Here is an 11,345-nt window from a genome sequence, read left to right on the forward strand (position 1 = left end):
CAAAACAAGTATATTGAGGAAGCTGTTTCAGGTCGAACACCATTCTACAGAGATTGACGTATGGGTTAATTCTTAGGTATCTACAGGCTATAAAGAAATAGGTAAGCATCCTCCACCCATTTGGCACGAGCTGTCCAGGGCTCATATTATGCTCGACCAATAAGGCCACAAAAAAGGGATGCAGAGGCCATCGAAATCCCCCCTTTAGTGAGTCCCTAAAAATCACGAACTCTCCATCCCGAGCAAAGGCCATCCTATCCTCTACCCCTGGCGTCCTAACGTCGCATTTGGGCATGAGCCCATGCTCCCTAGCCGTCGATATCGCTAGATGTTCTTTAAATTTACAGGGGACCTCGGGATACCTAAAAGGGGTCGGGATACTTTGTGCCCGAGGTTGGGCATTAATTGGGACAGCCATAGGTATGATCGAGCATCCTATGTCCTTAGGAGTACTCCTCGAGGATGAGGACGAAGACTCACTACTGCTACTACTAGACATCCTGACCTATGTAAAAAATACCTAAAGAATAACTTAAAAACTCGAGGTCTTACCTTAAAGTCGACGTCTAAAAACTCAAAGTCCGATCCCGACGATTAGCGAGAGAAGTTTACTGAGAGTAAAAAGTGAAAAATGAAATGAGGGGAGGGTATTTATAGGCAACAGGAGCAAGAAGCCCAAAAGTCACTACCCCGACCGTTAGATCTGGACACGTGTCCCACATCTAACCCTACCAGTTTTTACCGCCTTTTCCTATTCCAGGGCTGACGTCAGTACGCGTCAAGCCTTTTGATCAAGGACAGGTGTTCAGAAATCCCTGGGCTAAAACTCGAGCTTTTATTTCTAGTCTCTTTGCATCATATCCTCGAGCATTTTCTTCGAGCATATATGCACGGGGGCCTATGATGGTGACATTTTACAATATCCCCGATCAGTATATCCCGAGGACTAATTTTGGTAAAGTTGTAAATCCATCTGTGGTGTCCTCGAGCATGTTCGTCCTCGAGACACAAGGCCCGACCACATCTCCATGACGCTTCGCATATTGCAAACATGTGTCCTCGGGCATAGTCCTCGGGAATGTGCTCTTCCTTACTGCTGACAATTGTTCACCCTTTAGAATTCCTACGCAATTAGGAATCTTAACTCCCACAAGAGTCCTATCTCACGCATAATTCTGGAATTCAACCAACTCCTTAACCATTCAGGACTCCAACAGATGAGGACATCCAGCTAGTTGAGTCCAATTAGGAGAATGTCACTTACTACTATAAATACAGAACCTTGAACCATTATTCAGGTACGTTTGACATTGTTCTTCAGCACATAGCCTCACGCATATATTTCCCTTTCTGACTTAAGCATCGGAGGGGCGACGAGAACACACCTCGTTGCCTTTGTTTCAGGTATCGGAAGATCACGTTCGTGCTCATCATCAGTCATCAAGCTCGGGAAATCTACAGGTACGATTTTTGGTAGCATCAGTCACCATGTGAAATTTTTAATTATTTGAATTATTCAAGAATTCCAAAATTGTTAGCACATTTGAATTTTCAAGTTCAATTGTTTGACATCAAAATAAGAGAATACATTTTAACATTCCATCCTTTGATCTTAGATATCACTATTTTAACATTCTATCCTTTAATAAGATTGATCTGCCTCTTGATTTATGCTGAGATACTGATTCCTTCATACATTAGTTTACTTCGAATATCAATGTCGCAAAATAGTCGCTAATCAACAACTATATTTGAATACCATTACTCTTACTGAACAAAAAGTAAAGTATCAGAAGTTTAGTGACATAATGTTATGAACATCAAGGTAAAGTCACTATCAATACATTTTTAGGCAATCTCAACCAACATAGGTGATAATACAGAATTAAACAAAACCAACAATTTCAGTTTCACGTTATCCCTAGAAACAGCTCAATCGTAGTCATTCATCAACTTAGTGGGCTCAGACGTTATTAATGGACATCATGATTATTTATTTAACTAAAGCGATATTATTACCCCCACTTTAATCAATCCCATGAGGACACATGGTATACGTGATAACATCATGGTCAACCAATCAAAGATTAGCAATGATGGAGATAACCGCAATTATCCCAAATGTCACGATAACCTGTAAGGAGCCAACCTTGTCTTCCAAGAAGAAAACCTTATCATCTGAATAATTTGGCACACCTAATAGGGAAAACGTTGTAATTGTCATCGGGTGACAATTCAAATACTGTAATCGACATGACAATGATGGCCAACCTTTCCAAATTCAGCTATAATACTTTACTCTCTTTTCTCTTCGGTAACATAATACTTTCAAGGAAAAGTCAATAATATTATCTTTGTACTATTATCAAAATTGATTACTTCGATTTTGAACGTCAACAACATGCAACAATTCTCTCGTTTATATTTCCCAAATTTAATTAGTTCAATGATTTCCAATTTTCAAAAAGTTCAATTAAAAATTATAAAGGGGATAAAAATTCTCCGAGAGGTCAATCAATTAGTCAACTTATAATTTATCTCATTTGGATCACTTAACTTTTTAATGTCAATTAAATCACCAAACTTAGACAAACGTGTCAATACTAATAAACATAGCTCGATGCATACAAATAATATCTTTCACATATCTATTAAACACACAATCATCCATCAATCAATTAAGAGTGCCTAGGAAGACATTGATAAACTAAGGATTTTATTTTTTTATTTTTTCTTATTTTATTATTTCATAAAATATTTGACATCCCAAAATTCCTTATTAATCAAAACTCTGAAATGCAATTCAAGCTCCAGTCTTGCATAGACAAAGTTGAGGTCCAAAGGGCGTATCTGGAATTGTACACCTGCCCCCACTATAACCATCTGTTTTGCAAAACTTGATGCACTCTTCATCCGACCTACAACGTCCTATAACAACATAGTCATTAACTCCATCGAAGCCTTCGAAGCCTGCTACTGAAAATTCAGAAAAATTAAAAATAAAATTGCTATACTTGGGGAAATGGGAAATGAAACAAGGGAAATGGAATATAAATTTACCTAAACTCTTTTCATGGGAAGACATGAGCAATGTTGTGCAAAAAACTCCAATGAAAAGGGTTGTTCTGAGAGAATCCATTCTTGTGTTGTGTGTGAATTGGATGAACACATTTTGACCTATACATTATCTATAAATAAATGGTCTTTGCCCTTCATATTGATTACTCCAGCTAATACTGATTCATTCATTTATAGTTATTTATAAATGAGCAGTTGACTACTATGGGTTTGTTTGGCAAGAGATTTTCAAAGTTAAAAGTGAGTTTTAAGACTAAGAATCCATTCTTGTGTGTTGTGTGTGAATTGGATGAACACATTTTGACCTATACATTATCTATAAATAAATGGTCTTTGGCCTTCATATTGACTACCCCAGCTAATACTGGTCCATTCATTTATAGTTATCTACTGATCCATTCATTTATAGTTATCTATAAATGAGAAGTTGACTATTATGGGTTTGTTTGGCAAGAGATTTTTAAAGTTAAAAGTGAATTTTAAGACTAAGAAGTTTATTTAGGATAAGCATGACATGATTTTTACTTTTGTTTCTATTTATTGTAGAAGTGCTTCCTCTAAAAACTCTTTTAGTAAGACAAAATACTTTCAAAAAATTGTTTAAATACGTCTAAAAGTAGTTTATTAGTTTCAGAAACAACTTTTAATTTTTCAAAAGTCACGTCAAATGAGCCATAAATCAGTTTGGATAATTTTTTGAAAGTGTTTTGTTCAATTATATGAAGTCATAAATAAAACATTTTTGTACTTTAATTCCAAAATCATGGTGTAATTTCTGAGACAAAATTATTGCACTAAAGTTTATATTTATATAATTTGTAATGGCATATATTAATCCTGATCATTTTTTTCCCCTCTTTTCTGTTTCTATGTAGAGAATTAAACAATTGTTAAAAAGTACCATGCTCGGTTAATTCTTTGATTCGACGATGATATATTATTCTAAAGTTTTACTAAAAAATATTGTAAAAAAATTTGTGGGTATGCAATCAGATAAGTTGTAAGTTAAACGAACTATTTGGATTAATTATTTTTTTGATGTATTCTTTAAATTCTTTGAAGTCAATGACTCAATGATAATGGATCTGTTTATCATAAATAGATTCGTCGTTTCTGATCCCGCTTCACCATAATTGTTATCTCAACAAATAAAAGTTATGTCTTAGTCTAAGTGGGTTCGAGATACTAAATTTACAAAAATAAGTATTGATTACTTCATAAATCTTCACTGTATCCAAGAAAGAGTAAACTAGGTCGAAAACCTCGGGCACATGTAAGTCGGACCCTTTCTTGCTTTCTCGGAAAGCTATTCCCCGTCGGATTATCACAGAAAATATGAATCATCTTTAACCTTCGAGCCTGAAGCTAGACGCATTCAACTTTAGGGAGTAACGCCTTCTATTTACATTTTAGAATGTACAAGAAAAATAAATTTTATACCAGAATAGCCAAATTGGAATTTATTATTATTATTATTATTATTATTATTATTATTATTATTATTATTATTATACAATTAACTTGCACCACATGTTGTTTAGAGTAGTTGCATTTATATAAATTTCAAAATATCATCCATTTCAAAGACTAGTAGTAAGCACGTGCGTTGCACGTTTTATGTATCGGACGAATGATATGCCTAATATTTTTAAGTAATAACAATGTTTCTGGAAGTAGTTGATGTAATTAATATTACTAAAATATATATATAACATATTTTATGAAATTATGCATATAATGTGAAAGGTTTAATAAATTGAAATGTAATATTTTCATTTGAATAACATTTCTTTGTACACAATATTTTTTTTCAACATTCTACAACTTTTTTTTGTTTTATTTTTTATTTTTAGTTTTTTATCAATACTTTTGTTGATTGCATTGAAAATCCACAAAAAGTGTGAGATCTAGTTGTCCATAAGATAATACATGTTCAGAAATATATATTCTAATAATAAGCATTGTTTGTCCTAAAACTTTGTTAATGATAATTGCAAGTATGGATATATTGAAAATTGTTCTCTCTAAAATTTGAATAAATATCCTTCATCATTTGTTAGAGTTAATAGGATGTGCGGATACTATTTGACAACAGTGTATTTAGACACTCCTTTTGATAAAATTGATTTGTATTTAAATTCCACACAAAAAATAAAAATGAGAATCAAACATGAAACAAAATTACTAAAAAGAACATACCTTGAAGATGAAGAACTAAAATAATCAAATATTGAATTGAATTGACAATAAGCAAGGATGTCCAAAAATTACTAAATTCTATTACTACTACAAACAAATGGTGTGCTTAAATTCATGAAATTAAATTATTATCATTTTTGCTTTATTTTGAATGGCAACTTCATATAAATTACAAAACTTTTACTTGAATATTGAAATGCTAAAATGGATGCATAATTTATATTCATTAAATATATCCAAAATCACAAAATATAAAAAGTTATACCTCATTTAATTTGTCGAAAGTAGTGATATATTTAATCCCTTGCTTTGGTTTGCCTAAATTCAAGTAAATATATTTGACTTATTTCGATTCAATAATGATTTGATTAGATTTAGTATCATTGGAGACATGCACCTCTTTTTATAATAATTCTGTGAAAATCGAAAGGAAATGATAATAAAAAATTATAAAAATAATTGGTACGAACTTAAAATCAAAAGCTAGTTTTTTAAATATTCTTTGCACATAGTATAATATGAAAAAAGAATTTACAACTTAAACGAAATTATAAAGTCAAATTTAAGATCTTTCACATTTAATAATGTTAATATTTTTAGTAATATCTATATATAATATAAGTTTAATAAGCATCAATGATACTTACAATTTTTTTAGTATATCGTATAACAATATTTCAATATGATGACATTAAAATTTAAAATGTATACCTTTTTAGTATTATCTGACTAATGTTCTATCGTTATAATTGATAAAAATAAAAAAAATAAAAAAATTGAAATGCCTACAAAATTTTAAAATATCAAAACACTTGGACAAAAAATTGTGGATTGTGACATAAACCTTAAACTAATTGATTATGCAATTAAATTATTTACATAAATAATTTTTAACTCTAATTTTGCGTTAAAACCAATATTCAAAATAAAATAAAATAAAAAAGTTGGAAGGCTATGCATTCAAGAGCTTTCTTAATGATTAATAGTCATAATTAATTAAGAAATACAAAATATCTTTCTTACAAATTAAAGGTAACAATACTAAGTGAATGTCAATTATAGAAATGGCTATAATTAATAAAATTGATATCTCAAGAATTATTAATATTCTATGGTGTATTGAATCAAATTTGTAAGGATTAAAAATTTTGAGAATATGACACTCGAAATTTGGGATAATCTAATTTTATATTTTGATAATTTTTTTCTCTTTATCCAATGTTTAAATGAAAAAATTACAAATTTTAATAAGCACCAAACTGTTTTTCGGATTGAAAACTTATACCTATATTTTTTGCAAGTGAAATTGACATTAGAATTTCCAATTCCTCAAAACTAACATTCACACATTATACGATTGTAACAATAAGAAAGAAATAATTTCATTAATCAACGAATAACATAAAGTCAAAATGTACAAGATTCGAATTGAGGAAATAAAGAAAAATTTGTACTACATTGGATAACCGAATGCAAGTAAATTTCGGTAAAAAATAAATTCAAAATAACTACACAATATAATAAATCTTTACATAATTCACACTATTAAAATTCATTATTGACAAAAGTAAAAGGTTTATTATTGGTTCTTGTGCTCGATAAAAAATAAAAAATAAAAAAAATGAATGGCCATCATTCCAATCAAAAGTGACCATCAAAATTTGTGATTAATAATTACACATCAACTACATAAGAAAGTAAAATATGAAGAAAAACAATTTATAAACACATTCTCAATATGTGATTCGTGAGTGACGAATTATGAATTCATAATTGAGATTTAAAGAGTAAGGAAGCTCTAATTATGTGTTTGATTAATAAAATATTTAAAGATTGTGATTATGGATTGAATTTATTATTTTCAAAAGAATTTTTTAGAAATGTAATACTATTTTCAATATGTATTATTAGGTTTGAAAATATTTAATTGCGTTAGTAATTTTATTTTTTTGTCAATTCTATATATTAATCGACTTAATAAAATATGTCATTTTAAGTAAATTATATATATAAATAGTATTATTGTAATTTATTTTAATTGTTTGTAATAATATTTTTATTAATTGTGTGCTAATAATTAGTAATAATTGTATTTAGTGGAAATTAACTGACTTAATTTTTGAAAGCAATAAGAATTATTAATTATCTTGTTTAGAAGTCATAAATGGAATATTAAGGGTATTGTTCACCACAAATATAAAAATGTAAAAGAAAAATGCGAAATCAAATGTTTATCATCTATTCACACTTAGGTAATTAAAAAATAAATTTTTTTGTATAATATTTGACCAAATTAATATAAATTAATGGTGATTAAAAAGTTGATGAATTATTATAAAATGACTTTTCATTTGATAATTATTAAGTAAACATTAGTTAACTGTATTTTTTTTTTCAACCGTTATGTTTTATTTTCAACAAAATCTTTTAGGAATGCCTTTTAATCTATAATATTAGGTTTAAAAAAATTTAAGTGTATATATAATTTTATTGTTTTTATAAATCTTATATATTAATATTAATTGATTTAATAGTCTATGCCATTTCATGTTAATTATATATGTAGTATTGTTATAATTTTTATTTTGTTTTTATATAAGTTTTTATTAATCATATATTAATAATTAGTAATAAAGTGTTTAGTGGAAATTAGTTTACTTAATTTAAAAGATTAAAAATTTTAATTTTAGTTGAAGTAAATTTAATTTTAAGGGTATTATTGACCATAAACATAAAAATATACGGGCAAAATGGAAAAGAAAAGACATGGGGATAAATGAGGGTATATTGGACTTAAAGCTAAATATTTAAAGATACAATTGGTAATCAAAATTTTCTCCTTAATCCCCACTTTTAATATATTGAAGATTAGTGAGCAAGAAAAATCTAGTTCAATGACAATAATTAATATAGCTCACACATGCATTCAACAAATAAATATGCAACATTTAATAGTGCTTAGAGAGACCTCCATGGACAGTTTTTTTTCTTGTTACTTCGGAAAATTGATTAAAAAAACATTATATGACATTAATTGAAAAAGATTCGACCCATCCAAAATCCATTATACTCTATAATGCAGTTCTAGTTCCGACCATGCATGCACAAATTTCGAGATCCAAGGTCGGCCCTGAGATTTTCGGGGCCTTAGACCAATTTTAAATATGAGACCTTAAATATATGTAAAATACATGTAAAATAAAAAAATAAATAAAATTTGGGGCCTTAGACGATCGTCTATAATCAGAGCCAGCATTGTCGAGATCGAATGCCGTAATTGAAACACAAATCCCCCAACAAATCCACTATCTATGCAAGCCTGTGTGCAATCTAATTCTGACAATGGATAATGCCCTAAAATATAGTATTTCCATCCATCAATGCATGCAAATGAAATTACAAAAAAAAAAAAAAAAAAAAAAAATTTACGTGTGAAAAGAAAAATGAAAATGGAATATGAACAGATGAAAAGGCTGTTCTGGGAGAATCCATTCTTGTGTGTTGTGTGTGAACTGGATGAACACATTATATTGATTATTCCAACTAATACAGGTTCATTCATTTATGGTTTTTTTTTTTTACTGTAACTCATACATTTTATAAATGAGCTTCAGTAGATTATTATGAGCATGTTTGACGTGATTTTTTAGATTTAAAATTTATTTAAATTAAATCTGAGGCTATTTGGATAATGTTTTATGAGCTGTCATCAACTAAGATTTTGACGTGGTTTAAAAATCTTTCAAAAATCAGCTGTCCCCAATTGAAATTTTAATGAAAACAACTAGATTTTAATGAATTTCAAAGAAATTACTTAAAATTTGAGTATCATTAACAACTCATGAATTTATAAAAATTTCATAAATCTCACTAAAAATCTCAAATAGGGAAACTTGAATTTTGAAATACTTATAAAATTCATCAATATCTCATTTGAAGAAACCCCAAAAAAATTTCATCATGTTTAATGAAATTCTTATGAATCCACGAAATTCCCCAAAAAATAATTATAAAAGGCATCTTCTTAATTTGAACTGAGGTCATGGAACTAAAGTATCTTATAAAGAAGATAAATTTTGCAGCTTTCGTAACAATTTTTCTCTACCTATATGTATGAATTTAAATCTGTCGACGTTCTTAAGCAATATTGAACACAATGTTGCATGATATTTAACTACCCTATTGTTTTATCATAATTGCAAAATTCGATCGAATAATTGTTATTTTAAAATTTTCAATTTATAGTATTGCAAAATCACGTGCAATACACGTGTCAATCAACAACTAGTAAATATTTAAGTACTACATGGTAAAATAAATTCTCTCCACTACGGCATAAGGATTCGTTTTAATGTTATAGTGGATTATTCTATTTTAGACATTTTTCACAATTTGACTTGAAGTGGATTTGAGGCTTATTGATAGCTTGTTGGGGATCATTTGCAGTGAGAGGAACCACGTATTTCATGGAGGGTTAGGCTTGAGACTCTATACTAGACTACTAGTCTAACATCAGAAGCTCGTACCGAAGTTCTTGATATTTTGAGTCTATTATGTTAAGAGCTGATTCGTGCTAGCATATTCTCCCATTTGGGAATAGAGGAAATTATGGTAGATGGCCGGTTGACCCGGCCACTTTTCTACGATGGCTTTTGATCAAATTTAAGTAAAAATGAAAAATAAAAATAAAGTTAAAATATAAAAAAAAAAAAAAAAAAAAAAAAAAAAAAAAAACCCATTTTTCCCCCCTCCGTCTCCGTCTCCGTCTCCGTCTCCGTCTCCGTCTCCATCTCCATCTCCATATTCAAGGTTTCTTCATTTTATTTGGTTAAATTCAAATTTTTTTTGCTTAAAGTATTGATGGATAATTGTTTTTAGTTTTAATATTCAAAGATTTAAATAAAAAATTCTTTTATTGTATTGAAGAAATTCAAAATTTGAAGAAATCATAATAAATCTATTATTTGGTAACCGGGTCGAGGGGAGAAATTTCGCATCTTAATTTTGAAATGAAGGGCATTTTTTCCTTTTAACGTTAAAAAAGCCATTGTGGTAATTAATTAGTAAGCTAGACTTATATGTTAAATAGAGTGTTTGACGTGGTCATTTCAAAAAGGATAAAGATATTTGTACAAAATCTTGTTAACAAAATGGTATATTCAATCTTACAAAATTAGCAGACCCCATGTGAATTTAAAAAATATTGGCTTGTGGTCCCTACCCTCATTGTGAGTAGTGAGTAAGAAAGTTTGTAAAAAAAGTTTGTACATGTAACATGATCTTTTCAAAAATGCAACCTTTGGGAATATGACGGTTCACCGCTTGCTTCGCTAATAATGCCCCATTCGCTTTATTTTGGTTGATTGTATTCCAAATTTTTTATCACCTATTATCTTAGGTGGTATTAATTAATGAAATTTGTTATTTTCCATTAAAAAAATTAAATACAATACAGAGTATATATAACATTTAAAATTATAAAAAAAGTTAGAGGCAGTTTTCTTCGAAAAAAATCTACATGGACAGGGCCATGTAGGCCTTGTTGCCTACGTGGCCTTGTCCGTCTAGTAGACCTCTTTTTCTTTTTTGAAATTAAGGGGTGCGCATGTGGAAGTCACGTGCCCTAAATGATGAAATTGATGAAGTTGGTACAAAGAGGTATTCCCTCGAACAATGTTGGCCTGTAAATAGTTATTGCTATGGAATGGTAGAAAATTTTGGAGTTTATTGACATAATATGAAGCATATGATTGTACAAACAAGAATAATATTAAAAGTAAAGAAAGAAATTGGAAGAGGAACAGAGCGTTTTATTGACAATCAATAGAAGAGAATAATATAATTTCAACAATAATGCTTCTCCTAAATTGAATAGAAGAGCCATATATTTATAGAGGCATACCAAGCTTTGAAAATATCATAAAGATGGAAATAATATTTTTTCAATTCAATCACGTGAAATAAAAGAAACAATATCTTCCGATTAAGTCACATGAAAATAAAGAAATAACATTTTTCCAAAAAAATTCAACCTAATTTAGGTCACAAAATCTAATAATCTCCACATT

General features: G+C 29.2%; 1 protein-coding gene across 1 annotated transcript in view; it reads right to left on the minus strand.

The window, feature by feature from the left end:
- The window catches only part of LOC111392537, a 3,479-nt gene extending 1,224 nt beyond the window's left edge, over window positions 1–2,255 (minus strand). Inside the window, exons 1-3 of the mRNA XM_023017904.1 lie at window positions 2,197–2,255; window positions 1,020–1,158; window positions 266–505 (exon numbers count right to left, since the gene is read on the minus strand). Of these exons, the coding sequence (XP_022873672.1) occupies window positions 266–505; window positions 1,020–1,158; window positions 2,197–2,255 (438 nt within the window). The remainder of the gene's footprint in view (window positions 1–265; window positions 506–1,019; window positions 1,159–2,196) is intronic.
- Between the last annotated feature and the right edge of the window lie 9,090 nt (window positions 2,256–11,345).

The sequence above is a fragment of the Olea europaea genome, chromosome 4, assembly GCF_002742605.1.
Source record: "Olea europaea var. sylvestris chromosome 4, O_europaea_v1, whole genome shotgun sequence".
Lineage (NCBI taxonomy): Eukaryota > Viridiplantae > Streptophyta > Magnoliopsida > Lamiales > Oleaceae > Olea > Olea europaea.